Source organism: Salvia hispanica, chromosome 1, assembly GCF_023119035.1.
Source record: "Salvia hispanica cultivar TCC Black 2014 chromosome 1, UniMelb_Shisp_WGS_1.0, whole genome shotgun sequence".
In the NCBI taxonomy this organism is placed as follows: domain Eukaryota; kingdom Viridiplantae; phylum Streptophyta; class Magnoliopsida; order Lamiales; family Lamiaceae; genus Salvia; species Salvia hispanica.
In genome coordinates this window covers 18572189-18594998 of record NC_062965.1, presented here as the reverse complement: position 1 = coordinate 18594998, position 22810 = coordinate 18572189, and the positions used below count along the sequence as shown (strand labels likewise).

The following is a 22810-nucleotide window of genomic DNA, read 5'->3' as shown; positions in this document are numbered from 1 at the left end:
AAAAAATATCTAAGAAAAGTTAGGATTCAGAATCCTGAAAAGTTGTACTCCCTCCGTCCCAAGGAAGATGACCTCTTTCTTGGACGGCACGGGATTTTATGCAACTTTATTTTGTGTGTTAAATGGAGAGAGTAAAGTAAGAGAAAGAGGATAAAGTAGAGATAAGGGGGTTTCCATTTTAAGTAATGGGTCATCTTGGTTGGGACAAACCAAAAAGGAAAGTGAGTCATCTTTAATGGGACGGAGGGAGTACTAACTTTTCTTATTCCCAGATTCTGATTACTTTCCCAATTTGATTAAAAACCAAAACAAAGCAAGAATTTAAAATTTAAGGATTCAGGTTACTTTTCCAGACAGAATCCCGACAACCAAACATGACCTAAATACTTCAGTTGTATAATATACAAATATATTGGTCACTAATAAAATTGAGTTGTGTGGTTGCATTCATTTAAAGTGGGAAGTGTGGAATATTTTGTATGCTTATATACATAGATATTGGTCACCAAAATAAAATTGAATTGTGTGGATGCATTCATTTAAAGTGGTAAGTGTGGAATATTTTGCATGCTTAGGCAATGGTATTTCATATACTATATTAATCTCTATTTATTGACCATGGCCAATTTATTTTTAGAAAATGATTTGGGCAATAATTTTTTCATTTTTTTTTCATAATGTAACTCATTTGTGTTCTTGAAACTATTATTAGTATCTCTAGGATAAACGTGTGTTTTGGTCGAAAGTCATACATCGAAATTTTCTCGTATGATTGGCCACGACACGACATATGCGCCTATTTGTAGAAATTGTTTTGTTTTCTAAGGAAAGGTGAAGACGTTGGTCGTTTTAGTATTTAAAAAAATGAAGTTGTGAAATTGCAATTTTACCTCTCGTTATAGTAAAAAAAAATAAAAAATTATTCTTCCCCTCACGCAAGTTCGCTTTAACTTAAAAACAAACCAATTTCTGTCAATTATGTTCTCGATCCGCCGCTTGTTCAAAGTATGTTTCAAACTATAAGAAAAAAGGAAATTTCATTTCTTTAGCCTTTTTTTTTTGTCATTGAATCTGTCCCTGAATAATTTGGGCCCAGTTCAAATTTTGTGTCCATTTTGGGCTACATAAGCCAATAGTAATTGTCATGAAGCGCCGTACTCTATTTTTAATTTTGTGACTAAATTAAAATAGCTACAAATTACAAAAACTCACTTGTAAAATACTCTTTCCATCCGTCATTTAAAAATTGTTTAATTTTAAGAAAATATATAGAAAGAGCTAGTAGAATATGAATTTAAATTTATAGTACAAGAATATTAGTTTTATACTAATATGTAGTACTATATGTAATGATTTGATAGTTTTAGGTTCAGCTACTAAAAAAAAAATTAAATCACATATTGAGGTAGTAATTTTTACGTGACGTAGCAAAAATGAATTTAGGACATTATTATTGGGACATAGGATATTAACATTATTTACGGATGTTAATTTTTGTATAATTTCGGATTAGCCCATCAAATAGATGTACCTATTATATGGCACATAAAAATGCATACAAGTACACTACAATTACAATATACACTTACCATCCTACTAGCAAAATTGGAAGCTCTAACAAACACATATTCCTTTAAACCAAAAAAAAAAAAAAAAAACTAACCTAAAACCAAGCCTAAGACCTCATCCAAGAACAAGATCAGCACAGATAAACTTGGCACTGAACGACACTCTTGCCAATCCTGAACCCCGGCGCGACGCTCAGCGCCACGAGAGGCTCCGGAAGCAACATGGCATCGTCGCTCAAGCTCTCCATGTACACCTCCGAGAACCGGCTCCCCTTCCTTACTTGGAAGGCAGAGATCTCCGGCTCGGAGGATAGAGCCAGGCGATGCAATAGCCACACGCGCTTCGCCATCTCGCTGAATGCTGCGAAGAAGGGCGTATCCGGGAGCCCACCGGATTCCACGCTATCCCTTTGGTCCAAGCTGCCGAAGAGAGACGCTTCCATCTTCGGGTGCACGAGCCTCAAATACTTCGCGCGACAGAATGCTGCGAACGAAGAATTAGGGCGGTTGAATCCATCGAACATTTTTTCGCACACGAAGGACTCGAATGCAAAACACTTATGGCTAGGGTTACGGAAACGAGCGTCTGGCTCGATCACCTCGGCCGCTGCATCCAAATCCCAGCCAGCAGATACCATCTCTGTGATCAGAAGCCGCACGAAGGCTCGGATAGATTTCAACGTCTCCCGGTGGGACGATACGAAGTTTCCGACCCTCGTCTCGGGAGAGAAAAATTGCCCGCTCGAGCTCAGCCTCGTCTCGAGCAGCTTGTTAGCCTTATTAGCTTCTGAGAGCTTCTTTTTTAGAGAGGCGGTCTCCGAGTCTCGGTGTTTGAGCAGAGAATCGAGCTTCTTGGCCGTGACCTCGTACATTTTCAGCGTACTCCTCTGCTCTCGAATCTCGGATAAGAGCAACGTCGTTCCTGGAGACGCCTCGTTCAGCTGTTTCTTCAAGTAAGCCTGCTTCAACTCGGACAGACGCTTGAGCTCGGATATGACCATCTCGTCGGCCGCTTGGATTCCATCCGCGTCGGGAGGAGATTGCGCGAACTGCATCTCCGCGTACGCAGCTTTAACAGCAGACACTGAAGCAAATAGTTTTGAGAGAAAGGCTTCTTGGACCATCCGGCCATCGTGGCGAAGCTCCTCCTCGTCTCTGTCTCTAAACGTCTGAGCCTCGAAACCATCTTTCTCTGCCTTGTCACGAGACTTTGCCTTCCGAATACCGCCATCGTCTGGAGCTACTCCCGTGACTGCACGAACGTGCAAGACCTTGGCGATGGCCCGGGCCAATCTACTCTTTCTCGGCGAGCGTTCCACTGAATCCATCTGAACAAAAAATGCGTCAAAGATGAAGATGAAGAACAATAATAAGGAGAGCAAATCAACCACAAGAATTAGCCATAGTGAGAATGTTTAATAAACAACTTTGAAAAATCAAGAAAAGGGGACACAAAACTAGACAAAGTTCTGTAAATTAGTACTGACAAAAGCATGATTGTGGGAATAGACAACCAAATTGAAAAGTTAGGTAGAACTATTAGTCATAATATTCTACTACAGCATACAATGTTTGACCCTCAAATGATTTCTTCAAAATTGTCTTTGAAAGACAGCAAGAAATAGAAATGTGAACCAAATCTTGAATAAAATATTGAGGAAGAACATGTTTAGTATGTGATGGAGACAGAAATTTACAAGGGAATGTGAAGACAAAAAGGCTCGAATTAGGCATTCTCGGGCAATAAAGCGTTAGCATCATGTCGTATATATGCATCTTAGATTGAAAACGAAAGGGCGAGTGTAACGAGCCGATAAATCTTGATCCCTCATTAATCACCATCACCTTAAATAAAAATCTAACATAGATGCAACAAAATACATCTTTCGGTGTTTAATCAGTGACAACTACTGGTTGACACAAGAGACCGAAAACAGACTTATCAGCGATAAAGTGTTCACATCGTGTCGAATATGCATCTTAGATTGAGAACGAGAGGGCTAGTGTAACGAGCCGATAAATCTTGATCCCTCATTTGTCTCCATCAAAATACATCTTTCAGTACACAAATCTACCAATACAAATGCAAGACATCCAATCCACCTAACAGTCTAGGTAACAACCATTTGGGACCAAATAAATATGATTGTCTCACCAAAAACAGAAAGAGCCATCCCCGGCTCACTACTCCCCGGTTCACCCTAGCAAACCGGGTGATTCGGAGACTAGCTACCGCCACGTCAGCTAACAAGAATTCCTAGCAATCACTATACAGAAAGGGACATAATTAACCAAAATTAATCATAACCTTCCAACAAGTTTTGAAAAAATCCAACACCCCACACACATCAACCAACGGATAAAAACACAACCACAGTCCTAAAAGTAGCTCTCATCCCTGCAGATTTTAATCTGGACCCTACACTCTTTCACTCACGTGATTAAAATTCAAAACAAACAATTACACCAGGTGATCACGTGGCACTCACGTGACAACACATCCCAATTGCTCCACAGACAAAAAAATCACCACAACAGTACAAAGGTAAGTAAAGCAAGAAAAAAAATGGATAAAGATTGGATTTTTACCAACACCCAAAGCTTAATCTCGACTCCCCAGAAATCTTTAACCGAAAGAAGCTGTGGATTTGGGATTTTTCTATTGAGGAAGCGTGGAACACTAGAAGAAAACAAGCTGCTCAACCCCTGAGATCAAGAAACCTGGAAAATGTCAAAAGAAAAGACATACATGTAGAAATATAAACGCACGTGAGCGTGTAGTGTGTGTATTTGTATGTATGGAAAGAGAATGAGATAAAGGTAGAATCTTTAAGCAGAATATGTTATTAGAAGCTCAGAAGAAAGCAGGAACCCCAACAAAATCCAGTCTTTAAAAGAGTTATATTGTTAAGCAATGAAAAAAAACCATTGCAATGAAAGAAAGCGAAGACATGGAGAAGTTTGTGGAGATAAAGATATGCACCTGCAAAGAAAATGGGTGAGTATTGGTTGTTGCTCTGAAAAGGAAGAGTTAAGAGTGACGAGGGGAGAAGGCTGGACTGGACTGACAAAAGAAAGCATTGGAAAGTAGAAACATTATAACGATAGAGTGGGGACAAATTCCTTATTTTGGAGACTTTTTGGACGGTTTTGTCCTTTTGCATTGGGAGTCGTGCTTGCAGTCGTGAGGTTAAATTGGTCAAATCGTGCTCTGTCTGATAAACGCGGCTTTTGGACAGAACGGTGGGAATGGGCCAAGTCTAGTAGACTGCAGCTGCTCAAGTTTTTAATACTCCCTCCATCATTCCTTTTTGGAGTGTCCCACTATAAATGACTTATTTTCATTTTTAGCAAAAAGTTATCTCTCTTACTTTATTATCCTTCTACTTTATTTTCTCTTCTCTCATCTACTTTTCCCTCTCTCATACTTACTCTCTCCACTTTAACTTATTTAAATATCATTCCTTAAATCTCGTGCCCAAAAGAAGTAGGTCACTTATCTTGGGACGGAGGGAATAATGTTTAATTTAATTTTATTTAATTTATACTCCAATAACATTTTATTTAAACAAATCCAATGGGATTACATAACGAGTAAAAGGAGGAATAAAATTTAAAAACTTCAGTAGAATCTAGAGATATCTTTCAAAAGTTGACCATAATCTCCACTACTATTTCAAAGACGTTCATCTTATGGTACACTTGTCATAGCGAGTACTACCGATTGAACATCCATCTCGAATTCTATTTTTATTTATCCCTTACTTTTGATCCAACTCCACATCTCCCTCAAGTTTAGGACTATGGCCATAGTTAGTTCAACTAAACTTCCCAACTGACCACACATCACGCTACCACTGTCCATTCAAAATCTTGAACAACCACGCCACATCCAAAGATCAATTTAATAGTAGCACTCACTGTAAGACATCAATTTAATTTCTACCGTCATTCCAAAAATATCTTTAATTTTATTTATTCTATTCTCAATTTTGAGGGTTTTTTTTTATATAAATAGGAACACAATGACCTTTTTCCATTGGATTTTTGTTGTTGGGGTTTTCAACTAATCTTTGGCTTTAAGCCAAGTTTGTCAGTATTGACTACATACGACAAGATAGAAATTGATAATTAAAATATTAAAAACTAATTTATTAAAGTAAAATAAAATAAATGGTCTGAGGGCTGAGGCGTAGATGGGCTGATATTTTGTTAAGTATAGTATTTTTTTTTTCAACCCAAATCTTTCCTCATTTTGGTAGACCTGGCCTGGCCCATGGGGCTAGACTAATGTGCCTGCTCTAGCACAGTGGGCCATAAGGCTGGGTCCGATTGGGCCCACGGCCCACCTTAAAATTTAACACTTGAAACCTCATGGGCTCAGCTCAGGCTCGGCCAGACTTTCTAATTTTCAGCTGGTAAGTTTTCGTGCAGCTAACCAAATGCAGCCCGATTTTGAGGAAAAGTGTTTAGAGTTAAGGGTCGAGGAAAGCTCATTAGGCTTAGATCGGGCTAGGGTAATCCGTTGTCACCATTCGAGATGTGCAGCACTAGGCAAACCCACCCTTTTCATGTGCAATAGTTGGTGGATCCGAGCTAAGAGCATCCGATCACAAGAATACTCACTCTACCAGTGGACGATCATCCCCAAAGGGGCATAGCTCAACATTTCGTTACGAGAATGATGAGTGGAGCCAGCAAGAAAACTGAAGATAAATAAGGAAAACTGAAGATAGGGAAAGAAAGAGTCTTTCAATAGTTCAATTAGGGTTAGCAACGGGCCAGATCATTCCACAGTCTCATAGCTTGTCGTTTTTTTGCATTTTTACACCCAAAGTTATCAGTTCTTCCTCAAGAGAAGAAACAACTTTTGATCAACCTTGAACTTGTGCATCTTCAGAGGATCGCCTCTCAGCATCAACTGAAGTCCTCCAAACGAAATATACACCTCCCTGTCGAAAATGAATGAGGGCCGATATTTAATGTCGGAAATCAAGATAACAGCAAGCAGTCATGCAACAATTTATTCAAACAAGTATAGCTCATCTCCAAACAAAATTGCTAACTTCACGTTCTAGGGGTAACAACAGCTATACGTACACTTTAACATCAGCATCCCCTTCACTCTTTGCATCAGCCATCTTATACAAAAGACCGTGCATCACATACTCGAATTTGTCCGCCAGTGATTTCGACTCCCCCTGCAATCAAAGGATAACAACTTTTAGAGGGTTTTCACTTGAACTTCGGAAGCTCTAGGACTTCGATAGCACGCATCATTGGACCTAATTTTGCGCGATTCATATCCCATTAATAAGACTTGCTAGTCACATGTAATCCTCGATAGACCCAAGCTTCTAACACTCTCCAAACGCACTACTAAACAAGTTTATCCCTTTACTACAAAGGAAAGTGATCATTGCAATATTTCGATATTCAAGAACACTGATTGCACTCGATTATAACATGAGTAGCAAGCATTGACACGACGTAAAATCCTATTTCTAGATATCCTCAAAATGGCAATTCTTGCAGAGACAAAGAAAAGGACACGTACTGAACCGTTGATAATCAGAGAGTTCGAAATCAGCATCCTGTGTTTCTCAGTAGGAAGCATGGGATACAGCTCAGAGTGCACATCCAATTCCACAAAAAAATCGTTTTCTTCACTCCTTGCATTTATCCTAGAAACTGCAGAAATCATCAGCAAAGCCAATCAAGCTCAATCCAACCAATTTTTTTTTCTGTTTCATAATCATCGTAGTTTGAAGTTTAGTAAATGAATCCATAAAACATAGTTTTACCATCTTCTTTGTTTACCTTTGTCATACACTACTCGGCTATCAGTATTGACCACTTCGATTACCTCATCGAAATACAAATCAGCCATAGCCTACCAAGAGAAAACAAGAATTTAGCTATACAATGAACTCCAAGACAAAGATAGCACTCATATCAACAGTGGAAGAATGTTTGAGCTAATCAACTTCAATGAATGCGTGCAAGCCAGCATTTGTCGATTTGATTGAGTGGATGCAAATTAACACAGAATTGGTGAATATAAATTGTGAGCCCTAAAAAGTGGCCGAGCTAATTCAAAATTTAGGGTCCGATTTTACTGTTCATACAATTCAATTGTGTGTGATACAATAGCGCTGAAAAGATCGATCAAAGCTCAATATACGCATTAATGGATGTAAAAGAGATCTGATTCCAAATTTAAGAAAATGAGTTTACCAAACGATTGAGCTGGGCGATTCGTTGCTCTGAGAGAGGCGATGAGGGGTTTTAGGGTTTTTCCGAATTTTGTTTCTCTCTTACTTTAGATATGTAAAATATGTAATTAATTACTAATAACAATTTTAATGGAGTATTTTTCTAAATGTCTTTGTATAGGCAAATAGTAGTACCATAAATTTTAAAGACTATGCCAGGGCAAACTCGAACCTATTTAGATAATGAAACGCAACTCAGTTGGTAAGACGTTTTTCCTCTAACTAATAGGTTGGAGGTTCGAGTCATCACGCATATAGTTGATCCTCTTAAATTAAAAAAATAAAACTCAAACCTACTCATTTGATCAACTTAACGCAAAGTATCCTATTTATTTTAATTTGTAATTGGCACGCAAATTGTAAAACTTAAAAATGTGATTGACTAGACGTATCAAACCATATTTTAAATTAAAGATATGGATTCGACTAGGCGATACTATCATACCAAACTTAATTTTTGCCAAATCTGAGTCCGTACAATTATTGAAAAAATTGTTAAAATTATGATACGACGAATTAAAATACTTGAATAAGTAGTTCAATAAGAGAGTTCGAATCAAATCGGTATTGATATATCGACCTTCAAGCATCCCGAAATATATGCTTCAACCAGAATTGGTAAATTAAAAACCTTAATTTGAGGAAACAACAAAAATTCTCCATCATTGCTATGTTTTCTGTTAGAAGTTGATCATCTTTGGATTAAACAAACAAGCAAAGGCCAATAAATCAAGTAGGAGTACTAAAATGAACAAGCAAAAGCTCAACTAAATCTCCATTAGAATTCTCCAAGGTGTGAACAGGGATTTTTGTTCTTTACATTCCTCAGCTAACCAAAATTGAAAAGTTTCAGTCAAGTAACTAGCTAGCTCAGTGGAATGTCATCAGAAACCGAAGAAACCAAGTTCGCTGGCCTTCTCCTTCTCGAACGTCTCGAAATACTGGTATATAATGGTAACTGCCAGCAAAATTCCTGTGCCGGAACCAATTGCGCCCATGAGATCTGCCAAGACTGTCAGCGCACCAATGCATATCCCGCCAAATGCAGCAGCAGTGGGAATGTAACGGTTTAGCTCCTTCTGCAGATTCGACTCTCTATGCCCGGGCATCACCATTTGTTGTTCCTAGATGTGAAAAAGACGGAATTAGATTCGTGTATACTCACAGTTGGTTGGAAATGAATCTATCTTATGAGAAATAAGCTTTCCAAATGGTGAAAAAACTTGCAAGTCGCTATCACGATTTCAGCATCATGCTTGTTTTATGCCAAATGTATGCAAACAAATCAACTTAAAAGCGAAACAATGGACATCCAAAGAGTGTTTTGTAATGTAGCATGTGTAATCTAACACGAATATAGACCCTTATGAAGTAACGAGGATACCTTCAGCTGCTTTGCCACATCCTTGGCTGAGGATCCCGAGACCTCAATCCACGTTTTTGAAAATAAAGCACAAGCTGACAGCATAAATACGATGTAAAACAATCCATGAAAAGGATTGGCCAATATATCTGCCATGCTGCAAAACCAGCCAATTGGAGAGATCAAAGAATGCAAATCAATTTAGATACATAGATAAGCAACGAATCGTAAATAATACTAGCACTTACCTTGATGGGGCAGTTATATAATAAGCAAGACCCCCAACAGGAACAGATTGACCAGAGTATTCAGATTCCTTCCACTTTCCCAGAAGGTTTACAAGGAAATTTCCACTGTATTTCCTATACAGCAACTGCAAAAATGAAAAGCAAACATTTGTTACCAGCTGTATTTGAGAGAAAATGGCATCCCAACCAATAATTCAACGAAAAATAGCTTGTTACCTGGGAAATGAAGTAGAGGTTGGATACAAGGGCAGACTGCAAAATAATGGGCATATTCGAAGTGTAGAATAGCTTAATAGGATAAGAACCCTGTTGCCCCCGAGCATTCTTTGACCTCACTGGCAAAACGACACGGAACCCTTGGAAGTAAATGACAATAAGGAAGACCAGGACAGTGGCCAGCAAGTTTGTGACATTGGGAAGGTTCTGCCGGTAGAATGCCTCTCGCAAAGCACGAACCTTGTCGGTCCGAGTTATCAACAAATGGAACAAAGCAATGACAGCACCTTCAAATTCAGCTCCACGCCCACTGTTGATAGTAGTTGGGCTAAATGCTTTCCAAATGATGTTTTCACTGTAAAATAAAGAAGATTCTAATAGATAAATACCATCACTCTTGTCCAGAAAGTAGTACTAATATAGAAAATATCTGGATAATAACCACTTACCAAATATTGGTTGCAATGAAGAGTGAAATACCAGATCCAAGTCCATATCCTTTCTGGAGAAGCTCATCCAGGCAAATAACTATAATGCCCGCAAAGCAGAGTTGCAGAATAATAAGGATTGCATTCCCAACTCCAAGTTGGCCCACGCTGCCATACATTCCAGAAAGAACATATGCAACAGCCTCACCTACCGCAATTAAGATGCCCAGTAACTTCTGTGCTCCATTTCTGGTCAAGGACAGAGACAGTGATTATTAGCATGCCACATGCAAAATAAGATGAAGAGAAATTGAACTGGAGGATAAAGCAATACATATAATTAAATTGGAATAATCCATTTAGGCAACTTGAAAAGCAAAAGATACGAGTTAAAATAACTTAAAGAAACCTAATCTCATAACTTGACCCCATTAGATCAGATTAACGACTGCTAAAATCATGCTGACAGTAATATAAGAAAATGCTCAAGTACAATTCCAGTTTCACAGATTGCATGTATAGAAATATCCCTGCAAGGAAATAAATTTCACAATTTGCAATCATACCAAATCATCAAAAGCACACACAAAAATTACGCCTTTTTTCAATAACTTACAGGAGGGCTCGGTCCTCTCGCACGTTGTTGTCGACTTCAATGATTTTTGAACCCGCTAAGAGTTGCATAACCAGTCCAGATGTCACAATTGGGGTGATTCCAAGCTCCATCACTGTGCCTCTGTTTGAGGCAAGAATGACACGCATCCAATAGAATGGATCTGCACCAGTTGTAGAGTGTATGCCATACAAAGGAAGCTGGCTGCAGACGAGGAAAATGAACAGAGATATGACAGTGTATATAACCTTCTCTCTGAACGGAACCTTCCTGTCTGCACTTTGAACCTCCGGTAGAAACGAAAGGAAAGGCCGGACCAGATGGAGCACTCTAAAACCACCTCCCATTCTCGTTGATTAAATTATTCCAGCAACTGCCACAACATAGAGAGAAACACATCAGTAATAGTATGACTAAGAACACCATACATTTCGGAAGATTGGAAACCAAACTTATCCCCTAAATAAATTCAAAATTCTCTATCAAGAGTTTCCAACAATCTGCACATTCTAAACTGATTAAACCCTATAACAGTAAACATACTTTCTCGATCAAAAATCAACCGATATTTTATAACGAAGATTTCACACCTTAACTCGGAAATCGTGATCGTTCAAAAATTAACATTCAACCATTGCAAAATTCAAAATTAAAGCAATGAGACCCGAGACGATCCACCAGGAAATTTAAAAAATAAAAATAAAAAAGATAAAAACAATCAATCAATTCAAATGCATGATATCCGCCCGATCTTCGTTTCACAATAGCAATTATTCAATTTTCTCCTCAATTTCTTAGCTAACTCCTAAACTCAGCTGAGCATCAAACACGAAAACAAATCCAGTGCAACAAAATCACGACCTAAAAATCAAATTCCGAAGAAATCAACACATAATCATACAAATTCTATGATTTCAAATCACAAAACGGATCTAAGAACAATCTGAAATGCAAGACAGAGGAAGAATTTCACAAACCAGTGAAGAATGGTCGGAATCTGAGATGGATCTAATTCTCAGAAATACCCGATTTTACATTTATTTATATCGTCGGAGAGCTTCATTACTGTGACGTAAAAACTGCTGATGTGGCAGTGTTGATCACATTGAACCAATAATATAGGGACACGTGTGTATAAGAAATCCGAGTCATTGCCGGATTGGATGAATCGGATTTTTACACGGACCGTAAAATTAAAAATTGGGTAATTTTATTTAATTATTTTCTATATTTGCTTGGCAAATGAGGATTCCACGAATTAAGTTTCCATTTAAATTATACGGAGTATATAGATAAAAAAAATTATGCATATAATAACTCATTAATTGACATGAACATGTATTAACAACATACAACAAGAGTTCTTAAAATTATTTAATTCAATCCCAACACAAATCTATGTAATCCAGTTTAATAAAATGAAAATCAATTGACATTGACCACATACGTCCTAATTAATGTCATTACAAAGTGTTTATAGGTATAAATGGAATTTAATGCTGTAAATTTATGACATAAATCTCATTTGTGCAGATTCACTTAAAGCCTTTTTGCTAACGAATCTATATAGGATAAACGACTAGAGACTTATTGACTGCATTTAATTTATGTGCATCAATTAAATAGCTACTACTACTAAACATCTACTATGAATAATTTGATCTCAACTTGTACATGGGATAATATACACAACAATACAAGAAGAGGGATTTTATGCGCACAGCTAAGATTAATAGATTATCATATAAGAACAAATAAAAAAAGTGCATATTCCTCGAACAAATTCCTATAATTTTTTTTTTATGAAAGTAATCCAAGCATCTGGATGGAGGAAGTAATTTAATTGCTATAATATAAAATCAATCCCATATACTATGACTTAAAAAGAAATGTGGGAGTAACATGGGACTTTGGGAGTATTATTTTGGACCGAAAACTTTATCTGTTGCGCATTAACACTGGTGTTATTTTATAATTAGGCCATTTTTGGGGGACGGAGAGAGGAAAATTTGAATATTGGTAACATTTATTATATATTGACGCGTTGTGCACACATAAATATATGCATGAGGATTCCAACTAATTGCTTGTCGATAATTTCCTATACTAGATAGTCTATTAATTTTCTTTTCTTATCTAGTTATAGATATTTCTCTGGCAAAGACATTAAAGATGAATTCAATATTTTTCTTAGGGTAAGCTAATATTGCAGCATAATCGGAAATTATCAACCAATTGAAATCAGATTCAAATTAATATACTGTAATATTAGCTTATCCTAAGAAAAATATTGAATTCGTTTTAATGTCTTTGTCAAAAAAATATCTATAATTAGATAAAAAAAGAAAATTAATAGACTATCTAGTAGTATAGGAAATTATCAACAACAATTGGTTGGAATCCTCGTGCATATATTTATGTGTGCACAACGCGTCTATATATAATAAATGTTACCAATATTCAAATTCTCCCCTCTCCGTTCCCAAAAAATGGATTAATTGTAAAATAACGTAAGTTTTAATGCGCAACTGATAAATTTTTGATCCAAAATAATACTCCCCGGTCCCATGTTACTCCCACATATCTTTTTATGTCATATTATTTGGGATTGATTTTATAGGGGTGCGTTATATTGCTAACTATTTAAATTGCTAACTTTGCTAACTCATCAATGTTGTGTATTAAAAATGTCAATACGGTAACATTAAAATGTCAACACATAATATCAACACATTATATTGAAGTTCAACAAAATTATGTGTTGACATTTTAATGTCACCGTATTGACATTTTTAATACACAATATTGATGAGTTAGCAAGTTAGCAACTTAAGAAAGTTAGCAATTGATCACACCCCTGATTTTATATTATACTTCATCCGTTCCATAGTAATAAAGTCATTTTGTCATTTTGGTACTTTCCATAGTAATAGAATCATTTTTATTTTTAGTAAAAGTCAACACATTTTTCCACACCTACTTTACTCTTTCTTATACTTTTTTCTCTCTCCATCTCTCTACCTTTTTCATTTTTCACTCTATTTTCTCTTTACTTAACTTATCTAACATAATTTTTCTTAATCTTCGTGCAAAAAAAAATGCTTTTATTATTATGGAACGGATGGAGTAGTAATTAAATTACTCCCTCCAGGCATTGCTATTAAAACAATTGAAAATTCTATTTCCATATTCGTCGAAAAACTTTTTAAAATTATTTTTATGAAAAAAAAACAAGCGTAAAAAGCCCATAAAAAGAAAAGAAAAAAGGGAAAAAAAAGAAGAAAGAAAGCATGGTGAAATAGCTGCTTGTGTCTGTTGCAGCAGTAATGAGTGAGCTTGATTCCATGGCTTAAAATCTTCAACTTTTTTTCAAGTGAAAAACCACAAAATCTTTCCCCAGAGGAATCTCGACTCCATCTCCTTTTCTGATCTGCGTGGGCACGCACAAAATCGCTTCTTTCCCCCTCCCTTTTTATCTTCATGAGGTCTGTCCTCCTCTTCCTTGCTTTATTATCTCTACTCGCCTTTTTCTCTAAGTTTGAAGCTCAAGCTGCACCTGCTGGTAAGTTTTCTTGATTGTTTTCCCCCAATTACACTTTTTTTTGCTGCTGAAATAGCTGAAATGAGGAGCAGCTGAGATTTGTTTTCAGTAATTTTGATAGGGTTTTAGCTTCTTTGCTTGAATGTATGTGCTTGTTTGCTGGAGGAAGTAATTGCTTGAGTTCTTTTTCTTTAAATCAGGGCCGTTGATAAAGCATTTGTCATCCCTTGTGAAATGGACTAGGTCCTCGTCCAAAGCTCCCCACCAATCAGGTAAAGCCCATTTGTGTGTGTGTGTGCGTGAAATTGCAATTTGGATATGTGTGTGTGTGAAATTGCAATTTGGATATGTGTGTGTGTGTGTGAGAAATTGCAATTTTGGATGTGTGTGAGAAATTGCAATTTTGGATGTGTGTGTGAAATTGCAATTTGGATGTGTGTGTGTGTGAAATCACCCCACCAATCAGGTAGTAGTACATCGCTAGTTTATTTAGATGTGTGTGTGTGTGTGTGTGTGTGTGAAATTGCAATTTGGATATGAGTGTGTGTATGTGAAAGCACCCCACCAGTCAGGTACATCACTTGCTTATTTAGATATGTGTGTGTGAAATTGCAATTTGTGGGATCCCATTCTGCCTATAAAGGACTGGTGGTGGAAGTGTCATATATATCTGCTTGTTGTGGCAATCTTCAGCTTTGCTTTGTTGCAGATGGTGGCAATGTGCTCCAGTTTGAGGATGGCTATCTTGTCGAGACTGTGGTCGAGGGGAACGAGCTCGGGGTTCTGCCCTACTCCATCCGTGTCTCCCAGGATGGCGAGCTCTTTGCCGTGGATGCTATTAATAGCAACATTGTCCGGATCACGCCTCCACTATCCCAATGTGAGCCTTTTCTTTCCTCTTTAGAGGATTTTACGGCATCTTTTGTGCATTGAGACATTCATGAAAGTTCTTGATTACATATGAGCTTCCAGAAGTGTATTTAGTTCTACATATATGATTATATGTCCGTGTTCACTAGAAACAATCAGACGTGTCCTCTTTCTTGGCTTGTGAGTCTTGAAAGTTGTGAATTGTGTAATATGTGTTGGTTGTAGTGTTTGATAATGTGTGGAGGGAGAACTTTCGGTTATAGATTATGTTGCAACAAACAGTTGTTTGAAGATGTTGTATATCTTGTCATTGATGCAGATAGCAGGGCAAGATTGGTTGCAGGTTCGTTTCAGGGACGCACTGGTCATGTGGATGGAAAACCAAGCGATGCTCGTTTCAGCCATCCCAAGGGGGTTACCATGGACGACAAAGGGAACGTTTACGTTGCAGATACTTCAAATCTCGCCATTCGAAAGATTGGAGAAGCAGGTTTCTGAAATGCTAATCTTACTTCTCCTGTTACTAGAATTGGAGAGTGTGACAAACGTTTAAGTTGCATCGTTATTTGTAGGTGTGACGACTATTGCTGGAGGAAAATCAAATGTTGCAGGATACAGGGACGGGCCTAGTGAAGATGCTAAATTCTCAAATGATTTTGATGTCGTCTATGTGAGGCCTACCTGTTCGTTGTTAGTTGTTGACAGAGGAAATGCAGCACTTCGCCAAATCTCCTTGAGTAAAGAGGATTGTGATTATGAAAACAGCTCTTTTTCGCCTGCAGGTATATATACTGTCTTAGAACACGAAAAAATTAGGTCGTCAAGCCAAGAACAACTGAACGAGCTAGCATTAGTTAAAGAAACTGTATCAATCAGGCTGTGACGGCTTCACATATGATAGATGGCTGCATAATGTTGCACTATTTTGCTATTCTACGCGAAAAGCTCAGCTTGTACTTATCCGATAGGCTTGTCGTTACTTGCAGATCTTCTTATGGTTGCCGGTGCTATCCTCGTTGGGTACATTTCATGCCTTCTTCAACAAGGATTAGGTTCCTCACTTTTCTCCAAGATGGTATGTTGTCTGTCTCAGTTCCCTTAATCTATGGCCCGATTTCATTACACGAAAATGTAACATTCGTGTGTATTGCGTTAACTTACAACTGCAGAAAGAGTTTCCCCAACCCAAATTCAACAAGCCACTAGGAAGCAAAGAGCTACCGACTCCTGTAGACGTCACTGCCAAGGAAGAACCCGAAGCTGGATGGCCCTCGTTCGTGCAGCTCGTCTGGGACCTTGCAAAAGTCACGGTGGTAGCTCTGACCGGCATTCTTGCTCAGTTCATTCCCTCGAGTGTCTTAAACAACATTCCAAGAAGAGGCCTTACTCCACTGAAAGACTCTCTCGTTATGCCCGAAGACGAAGCTGAACCGGCCCTACCTCTCAAACAGAGGACCCCGGCTCCTCTTTCCGAAACCAGACAGGTTCCCAGCGAGAGACCAGCCGAGGCAAAACCTCCTAAACTTCGGTCGAGCAGCATGAAGGATCCATCTCTATCAACCAAGCACCGGTCTTCAAGAAGACAAGAATACGCCGAGTTCTATGGATCGGGCGAGGCACCTCAGTACGCACAGGTGAGGTCCAAGAGCCAGAAGGAGAGTCGAAGCAAGCACCGCCACAGAGAGAAAGGCGGAGGAGACGCAGCTTTTGGAGCACCACCGGCGCCAGTGATGGAGCCGAAGCCCGCGGAAGCCAAGCCCACCCGGTACGAGAACGCAAAGTACGATCCTTACAACTTCAGGGCGAAATACTCGGGTGATTCGTATCGTTTTGATTGAATCGGAAAATGTCATTCTAGAACATGATGTGAGAGCAATGTGTTGTTATTAATGTTAAGTTGCTTTGGCAGGTAGAAATCTTGTAACAATCACATGATGCTGATGCTTTTTCCTTAGTGTTATCTAATATGTATGTACAAGTTGAATGCCAGAAATCATTTGGTGTCGTTGCCAGAAATTCTTACTTCCAAAATTGGCTGATATATGTAAAGGTGTGGCCTTTATGTAGACATGTGTTTATTGGATGGTCTTCACACGATTAGGGCTATGAATTGGGTCTATTCGAATCGAAAAAACGAACTGATCTAGAATTTTTTAACTGAATGGAACAAAGGTCGGAAAGATTGAAAAAATTAGTCATTTACAACCACTAAGGAATGACTCAAAAATTTAAGAATTGGTATTTTTTCGGAAATTGGATGGATACGAACTTGTACATTCGCGAGGAACGTGATAGAAAAATTATCGAAGCATCGGTTTTTCCAGTTTGATTCAGTCAGTGCATGCCCCTTGAGCTCACGAAACTGGCAACTGTGATCACGAGAAATGGAAGATGACAGCCAACTGCACAAAGCCTTTTTTTTCTCTTTCTTTCCTTTCTAGGCTCTTTATACTTTTAAATATTTGCTTTTGTGGACAGTATTTCCCATTGAGTTGTTCATATCTTTAAAGATACTAACTCGTTGGATGTAGATGGCTCATCGCCAACCCAACTCAGTAACAACAGCTACGCCGTCTCTCCTAGTCTTGAACGGCGAAAAACAGTCCGTTTTCATCTGCAGACTTGCGGAGAATGGGGTGTGTCGGATCCTCACAGGCGAAAGCAGAAGGTAAGAGAGACTCTGAATCTTGGTACGTATTACATCATAGTTTCGACCACGTTGATGATGCCGGTGCTGCCCATGGCAGGAAGCGTCAAACAGGTGAAGAAACCGAGGTCATGGAAGCATCCTCAGCCGATCACCATAAGTCAGCTGATTCAGCTGAGAGAAGAGTTCTGGGATACTGCACCTCACTATGGTGGTAGAAAAGGTACCGTAGGGTCCTTTCTTTCAACGCCTCCACCCTTTCTCCGGTTGTATCTGTTTTCACTTTTCACCCCTATATCGTTGTTACAGAAATCTGGGATGCACTCAGAGCAGCAGCGGAAGCTGATCCGAAGCTTTCTCAAGTGATCATAGAGAGTGCAGGGATCATACTGCAAAATCCTGATATGACAGTGTGTTTCGACGAAAGAGGTAACACAAACAGTCAAACACAACATCTTCTCTCTGTGTGTGATTTCAGTATTACCTTGATTTTGAACTTGCACTGTTGCAGGTGCAAGATATGAATTACCTACATATGTATTGAGCGAACCAAAGAACTTGATACGTGATTCTTGATAACAGAAGCAAAGCTCACCAGAAAATAGTCATAATCATCATTGTCATTAACCCCAGATATAGCTGACTGTAATCATATCATAGGAACAAGATACTGCAGATTTTCCATGAGAAATAGAGTGTATAGCTATATCATGTTGTTTGGTTTCTAAATTTATCCAACGACAACTTTGCTGACAATTACATATTTCTATTTTACCATACAAGTTCTTGCATAAATGATGCTGTAATACAGCAATAGCTCTGAAAAGGGAAAGTAGATGAATTCAATGATAAAGTGGGAAGGGGCTGTAACTCAATCGATTTCACATTAGTTTGTACTTGTACTCAATGAAATTGTTACCGCAATGGTAAAATTAGTACTATAAAAGATCTAAACTTGTACTTACATGATTAAGAGGATTTCACAAAAGCAATAGCATTCTATCTTAGATTCTGAATCCTTCATTTCTTCAAACCTTCTTGAAAAATGAGAAGAGATTCCCTTGCTTAGGATCCTTAGCTGCTGCCTTTTTATTTCCAGCTTTCCCGGGTTGATTTGCTGGAGCAGCATTCCCTACTGCTGGCGACTTACGAGCAACCGGGGGCCTAAATCGTAATCACCATGGCAAATCAATTAGTTGAAAACGCCTCGGATAATCCCCTTGAAGATTAATCAAGAAAATAAACAAATTGATGCCAGCTTATGGCTCATCTTTCTTTTACAGGAACATGTATACTCGTAGTATAATCATAACATCATGTGGACAGAGAAACTGTATATTACTAGCATAATGAAAGTTTGAAACTACATAAACAGTTAAAATTGATGTATCAGTGTCTGGCAGCAGAATCTGAGTGATAAGATGTATGAATGACTCCCCTTGTAATCGACAGTTTTAATAAATATCGTATAAAATGGTTAAAAAAATAAAAGACATGGTAAAATGAACAAGCAAGTGAACAGCCGTACCTGTTAGTTGCATTGCTCACTGTATTACTGCCAGCAATTTTGGCTGAAGAATTATTGTTAGATTTTGTATCTTGCTCCTCACCCTCCCAAACAACTTCAGTGACTGTAACCAGAAGAAATATCAGAAGAAAAAAAATAGTACATGTGCAATAGTATTGAAATGAGTCCACACAATGAATAAAATTCAGTGTAAGATGTGGAAATACCTTCTCTTCCACGCTCATCAATTCGTGTCTTTACCACTTTTCTTCTTTTAGGCACATCACTAGCAGTTGCAACCTTTTCTCCCAAATGCTGGTTAGCTTTTACATGACTTTCTTTCTCTTCTTTGACCTTTGGCATACCTTTTACATCTCTTTCTTTCTCTTCTTTTACCTTTGGCTTAGCTTTAACATCACTTTTTTTCTCTTCTTGGACCTTTGGCTTATTTTCCTTCTCCCCGAAACTTAAATTGCACTCTGTGGTGAAAGCATTCAAACTTTCTTTTGAGTATAGAGTAGACTTCTTTGGGGGATCAGGTGACCCTAGATTTATGGCATTTTCATATTCATCTTCCTCATCGGAGTAATTGAATACAACTTTTCTCTTTCTACTGCCTTCACCATTTGAGGTTCTCCTTGCACTGAAAGCTTTTCCGTCGTCATCGTCATCACTAATATCATGTTCAGCTGATTCACGAGCACAAATTTGAGCTTCCGCACTGACTGGTATAGGCAAAACAACAAATTTTAAAGGCTGGAAATAATCAGCAAACAGAAGTATTGCAGGCTGTTTTTAAACATTTTCCTGTTCAAGTGAATAACGTAAAAGGAGCTAACCAGAAGAGCCTTGTCTGGCTTTGTCAGCTTGAACCAAGCAAGCATCAGGTTTAGGTGCTGCTGATGCACGACCCCACATGCTAGCTAATGAACTTCCACTGCCAGAAGACTTTTGATCATTTTGGCCCTTTTTGTTGTTGGGGAGCGACCGGGGAACTTTATCTCTTTCTGATACCTGTGCTAGATCTGGCTTTACATATCCTTCAGTTTTCACAGCATTTGAACCAGCATTCATAAATTTCTTCTGAATAGACTGTGGAGCAGCTATAGCTTGAGGAATAGAAGGGGTTCCTCCTACTGTTCTCGTAACAGATGAATTTGAAACCCCGCAAAACCTATCAGTAAATTTTACCGACATTAAATTTTCTGTTTGTAAGGCGTAACCATTATAAATGAGGATACATTTGTACATATTTGCGATAACAGAATTCCTATTTCATTGTAGAAAAGGTTTTAATTGTACATAGTAGAGAACTAGAGATGTTTGGAACCTGTTATCTCGCAAACAATTATCAACAGTCAATGGCTGCTTAAAAAGATCTTCAGCCTGAACAAACTCGTGATTCCAAAGTATTGCTGGATCCTTAGGGAGGCAGGGCTGTATACTGTATACTTGAACAGAACATTTTCCAGCGAACTTTTCCTTCGCATCTACACATGAAACGAATGTGGCATTTAGTATTATTTCTACTATGAGCATTCGTCCAAACTGACTGAAATGAACATAGTATTCAGAAGGAAGATGAAACCTTGGCATTTCAATATTGATAACAATAACATACACGTTACATAGTGGACCCTGAGGGTCAGAATTGCATATTCCAAGATCATTGATACGTAATCAATTCTGAATCAGGTCTAACCTATACATGTGACTCAATCAAGTGAACAACCAGACATAGGACTACTAAAATGAATCTATCAACATTATTGGTTTGGAACCAGCTGACATAAGAGATACAGATTTAACTGTTACCACTGCAGTGACCATAAAACCCACAAGGATCGACCAATTACATAGAAAGCAAAAAGTAAAGCCTCGATATGTGACAAGCAAGTGAACATAGAAATCATAGGTTTCATCGAGGCATAGTAAAATGGAGATCGTTATAGGTTTTATGCTGATGTAGCCTTGCAGATTTACACAACACTCTGTGGAATCACCTGAAAGCATATGACTGGGGACAAGCCTTATATGGTAGGTTGTAGGGTTATTCTTCAGCCAGCCAGACAAAGAGTAAATCACTGCTAATCCATCTCCATGCTGTTCAACGAACTCCTCTAGCAATCTAACATCCCAAAAATCCATCAAAATGTCACCACATCAAACCAAATAAAACAACACAACAAAAAAGGATGCCACGATTAACTTGCTATATACCTCTTTGCAGCATTGGAGGAAACCGAAAAATTCCGACTTAGCCATTTGTATGAAATCTGAACAAAAAGAGGGGGAAGATGATTCTGTGATGATTCTCAATGAATGAAACTAAATATTCACAATTCACTCCAAAATAAAAATCTAGAGTGAGTTTCTAGAGACTATTCGACCACAATTCAGCAGATAAAGTGAAAAATCGAAAAAAAAAACGAAAACACAAGCGTTCAATAAATAAATTGAGAAATAGAGGGTTTACCACTTGAAGCCTATCGGAGACGAGGGAGCGAATCTCTTCCAGCATTCCGAGAGTGGCGGTTTCGGCCATTTTTCGTCTGATTAAACTGATAATTTGCCGTCGCCAGCTGAAAATCTCGAAGACGAAGGGAACTGCTTTTGCTGCGGTTTTCCCTCTCAAAGGAGCTGTCTTTGATTTCCCGCCACAACTCGGGAAATTTTTAGGGCTTTTTGGAAGATAGATTTCGTACTTACTGTTACAAAGATAGAGTGATGTAGCTCACGTGATCACAATCGCACGTGACGGATCATATATTTTGTTACATCTCTCTATTAACAAAATTAAGGAGTAATATATTAACAAAAAGAGTGAACTACAAAAATGGTATTAAAATTAAGAAGTAATATAGTATTTTCTTCGTCCATAAAGATTGTCTTATTTTGACTGGACACAAGTTTTAAGAAATATAATGAAAAGTAAGTTGAAAAAAAGTAAGTTGAAAAAGTGAGTAGAATGTGAGTTCTACTTTAATATATTAGTTTTATAATAAAATGTAAGAGAAATGAGTTAGTGGAATATGAGGTCCACTATAAAAAAAATGGCAAAAAATAAAATAGAACAAACTTTGTGGGATGAACGGAAATGGAAAAATAGGACAATTTTTCTGGGACGGAGGGAGTATTAACAAAAAGAGTGAACTACATAAATGGTACTACCTGATCTTTCACTTACGCACATAAATGGTACCTGATCTTTATTTTATAGTGTTTTTGGTATCTATAAATCACATTTTTTGTACCCGATGTAATTTTCACCCCAAAATACCCTCTAAATAAATTCATTTTTCCATTTGTGTCATAAAGGGTATTTTGGGTATTAATAAAACTAGTAGTACCAAAAGTGATATTAATATCTTCTCTCATTCTCCTCACTCTTTATACTATTATTATTAATCAATATTATCATTATTATTTTGATATTATAAATTAATAATTAATTTATTTTTTAATATTATTTAAATATATTATAAATTAATAATTAATTTATTTTTTAATATTATTTAAATTATTTAATCATAA

At 37.8% G+C, this 22810-nt stretch overlaps 6 protein-coding genes across 12 annotated transcripts; 2 read left to right on the top strand and 4 right to left on the bottom strand.

The window, feature by feature from the left end:
• Window positions 1–1468: 1468 nt before the first annotated feature.
• On the bottom strand, window positions 1469–4646 carry LOC125201640 (protein GRAVITROPIC IN THE LIGHT 1-like). 5 transcript variants are annotated; one of them, XM_048099853.1, is made up of 4 exons: window positions 4552–4646; window positions 4158–4274; window positions 3724–3835; window positions 1469–2896 (listed from the first exon to the last, which is right to left on the bottom strand). In XM_048099853.1, exon 4 carries the CDS (start codon window positions 2894–2896, stop codon window positions 1700–1702), a length of 1197 nt encoding a protein of 398 aa, XP_047955810.1. In that variant the 5' UTR covers window positions 3724–3835; window positions 4158–4274; window positions 4552–4646; the 3' UTR covers window positions 1469–1699. The 5 variants fall into 5 exon arrangements, with proteins under 5 accessions (XP_047955810.1, XP_047955794.1, XP_047955818.1 ...); XM_048099837.1 differs by lacking the exon at window positions 3724–3835; XM_048099861.1 differs by lacking the exons at window positions 3724–3835; window positions 4158–4274; window positions 4552–4646 and adding an exon at window positions 3266–3689.
• Window positions 4647–6301: 1655 nt separating this feature from the next.
• On the bottom strand, window positions 6302–7905 carry LOC125201721 (DNA-directed RNA polymerases II, IV and V subunit 8B-like). The gene is made up of 5 exons (XM_048099952.1): window positions 7806–7905; window positions 7389–7461; window positions 7126–7259; window positions 6669–6769; window positions 6302–6520 (listed from the first exon to the last, which is right to left on the bottom strand). The coding sequence occupies exons 2-5, from the start codon at window positions 7456–7458 to the stop codon at window positions 6409–6411; spliced, it is 417 nt and encodes a 138-aa protein (XP_047955909.1). The 5' UTR covers window positions 7459–7461; window positions 7806–7905; the 3' UTR covers window positions 6302–6408.
• Window positions 7906–8591: 686 nt separating this feature from the next.
• On the bottom strand, window positions 8592–11752 carry LOC125201621 (protein transport protein Sec61 subunit alpha-like). Its single transcript, XM_048099813.1, has 7 exons — window positions 11689–11752; window positions 10715–11084; window positions 10120–10347; window positions 9671–10025; window positions 9455–9579; window positions 9228–9363; window positions 8592–8967 (listed from the first exon to the last, which is right to left on the bottom strand). The coding sequence occupies exons 2-7, from the start codon at window positions 11056–11058 to the stop codon at window positions 8728–8730; spliced, it is 1428 nt and encodes a 475-aa protein (XP_047955770.1). The 5' UTR covers window positions 11059–11084; window positions 11689–11752; the 3' UTR covers window positions 8592–8727.
• Window positions 11753–13992: 2240 nt separating this feature from the next.
• LOC125201610 lies at window positions 13993–17138 on the top strand. 2 transcript variants are annotated; one of them, XM_048099795.1, is made up of 7 exons: window positions 13993–14273; window positions 14453–14524; window positions 14962–15132; window positions 15442–15612; window positions 15695–15904; window positions 16109–16197; window positions 16292–17138. In XM_048099795.1, exons 1-7 carry the CDS (start codon window positions 14192–14194, stop codon window positions 16958–16960), a joined length of 1464 nt encoding a protein of 487 aa, XP_047955752.1. In that variant the 5' UTR covers window positions 13993–14191; the 3' UTR covers window positions 16961–17138. The 2 variants fall into 2 exon arrangements, with proteins under 2 accessions (XP_047955752.1, XP_047955757.1); XM_048099800.1 differs by lacking the exons at window positions 13993–14273; window positions 14453–14524 and adding an exon at window positions 14670–14718.
• A 234-nt stretch (window positions 17139–17372) lies between these two features.
• LOC125201729 (ubiquitin domain-containing protein 1-like) lies at window positions 17373–18525 on the top strand. Of its 2 annotated transcripts, XM_048099974.1 has the most exons (4): window positions 17382–17790; window positions 17870–17992; window positions 18079–18198; window positions 18281–18525. In XM_048099974.1, the coding sequence occupies exons 1-4, from the start codon at window positions 17754–17756 to the stop codon at window positions 18343–18345; spliced, it is 345 nt and encodes a 114-aa protein (XP_047955931.1). In that variant the 5' UTR covers window positions 17382–17753; the 3' UTR covers window positions 18346–18525. The 2 variants fall into 2 exon arrangements, with proteins under 2 accessions (XP_047955923.1, XP_047955931.1); XM_048099966.1 differs by having other exon boundaries at window positions 17373–17790; window positions 18079–18525.
• A 90-nt stretch (window positions 18526–18615) lies between these two features.
• LOC125201604 lies at window positions 18616–21958 on the bottom strand. The gene is made up of 8 exons (XM_048099782.1): window positions 21753–21958; window positions 21497–21552; window positions 21280–21404; window positions 20607–20766; window positions 20116–20450; window positions 19504–20001; window positions 19298–19400; window positions 18616–18933 (listed from the first exon to the last, which is right to left on the bottom strand). The coding sequence occupies exons 1-8, from the start codon at window positions 21819–21821 to the stop codon at window positions 18798–18800; spliced, it is 1482 nt and encodes a 493-aa protein (XP_047955739.1). The 5' UTR covers window positions 21822–21958; the 3' UTR covers window positions 18616–18797.
• Window positions 21959–22810: the final 852 nt, after the last annotated feature.

Excerpts from the sequence above, each read along its gene's own strand:
- LOC125201640 (XM_048099853.1), bottom strand. The coding sequence starts at position 2,896 with ATGGATTCAGTGGAACGCTCGCCGAGAAAGAGTAGATTGGCCCGGGCC.
- LOC125201721 (XM_048099952.1), bottom strand. The coding sequence starts at position 7,458 with ATGGCTGATTTGTATTTCGATGAGGTAATCGAAGTGGTCAATACTGAT. Across the intron at positions 6,770-7,125 it reads CTCTGATTATCAACGGTTCA|GGGGAGTCGAAATCACTGGC; the intron begins GTACGTGTCCTT and ends CTTTGATTGCAG. Across the intron at positions 6,521-6,668 it reads GGGGATGCTGATGTTAAAGT|GGAGGTGTATATTTCGTTTG; the intron begins GTACGTATAGCT and ends CATTTTCGACAG.
- LOC125201621 (XM_048099813.1), bottom strand. The coding sequence starts at position 11,058 with ATGGGAGGTGGTTTTAGAGTGCTCCATCTGGTCCGGCCTTTCCTTTCG. Across the intron at positions 10,348-10,714 it reads CGAGAGGACCGAGCCCTCCT|AAATGGAGCACAGAAGTTAC; the intron begins GTAAGTTATTGA and ends GTCCTTGACCAG. Across the intron at positions 8,968-9,227 it reads ATGTGGCAAAGCAGCTGAAG|GAACAACAAATGGTGATGCC; the intron begins GTATCCTCGTTA and ends TTTCACATCTAG.
- LOC125201610 (XM_048099795.1), top strand. The coding sequence starts at position 14,192 with ATGAGGTCTGTCCTCCTCTTCCTTGCTTTATTATCTCTACTCGCCTTT. Across the intron at positions 14,525-14,961 it reads CAAAGCTCCCCACCAATCAG|ATGGTGGCAATGTGCTCCAG; the intron begins GTAAAGCCCATT and ends GCTTTGTTGCAG. Across the intron at positions 15,905-16,108 it reads CAGCTCTTTTTCGCCTGCAG|ATCTTCTTATGGTTGCCGGT; the intron begins GTATATATACTG and ends CGTTACTTGCAG.
- LOC125201729 (XM_048099966.1), top strand. The coding sequence starts at position 17,754 with ATGGGGTGTGTCGGATCCTCACAGGCGAAAGCAGAAG. Across the intron at positions 17,791-17,869 it reads CTCACAGGCGAAAGCAGAAG|GAAGCGTCAAACAGGTGAAG; the intron begins GTAAGAGAGACT and ends TGCCCATGGCAG. Across the intron at positions 17,993-18,078 it reads TCACTATGGTGGTAGAAAAG|AAATCTGGGATGCACTCAGA; the intron begins GTACCGTAGGGT and ends TCGTTGTTACAG.
- LOC125201604 (XM_048099782.1), bottom strand. The coding sequence starts at position 21,821 with ATGGCCGAAACCGCCACTCTCGGAATGCTGGAAGAGATTCGCTCCCTC. Across the intron at positions 20,002-20,115 it reads AGCCAGACAAGGCTCTTCTG|TCAGTGCGGAAGCTCAAATT; the intron begins GTTAGCTCCTTT and ends TGCCTATACCAG. Across the intron at positions 18,934-19,297 it reads GTGAGCAATGCAACTAACAG|GCCCCCGGTTGCTCGTAAGT; the intron begins GTACGGCTGTTC and ends ATTACGATTTAG.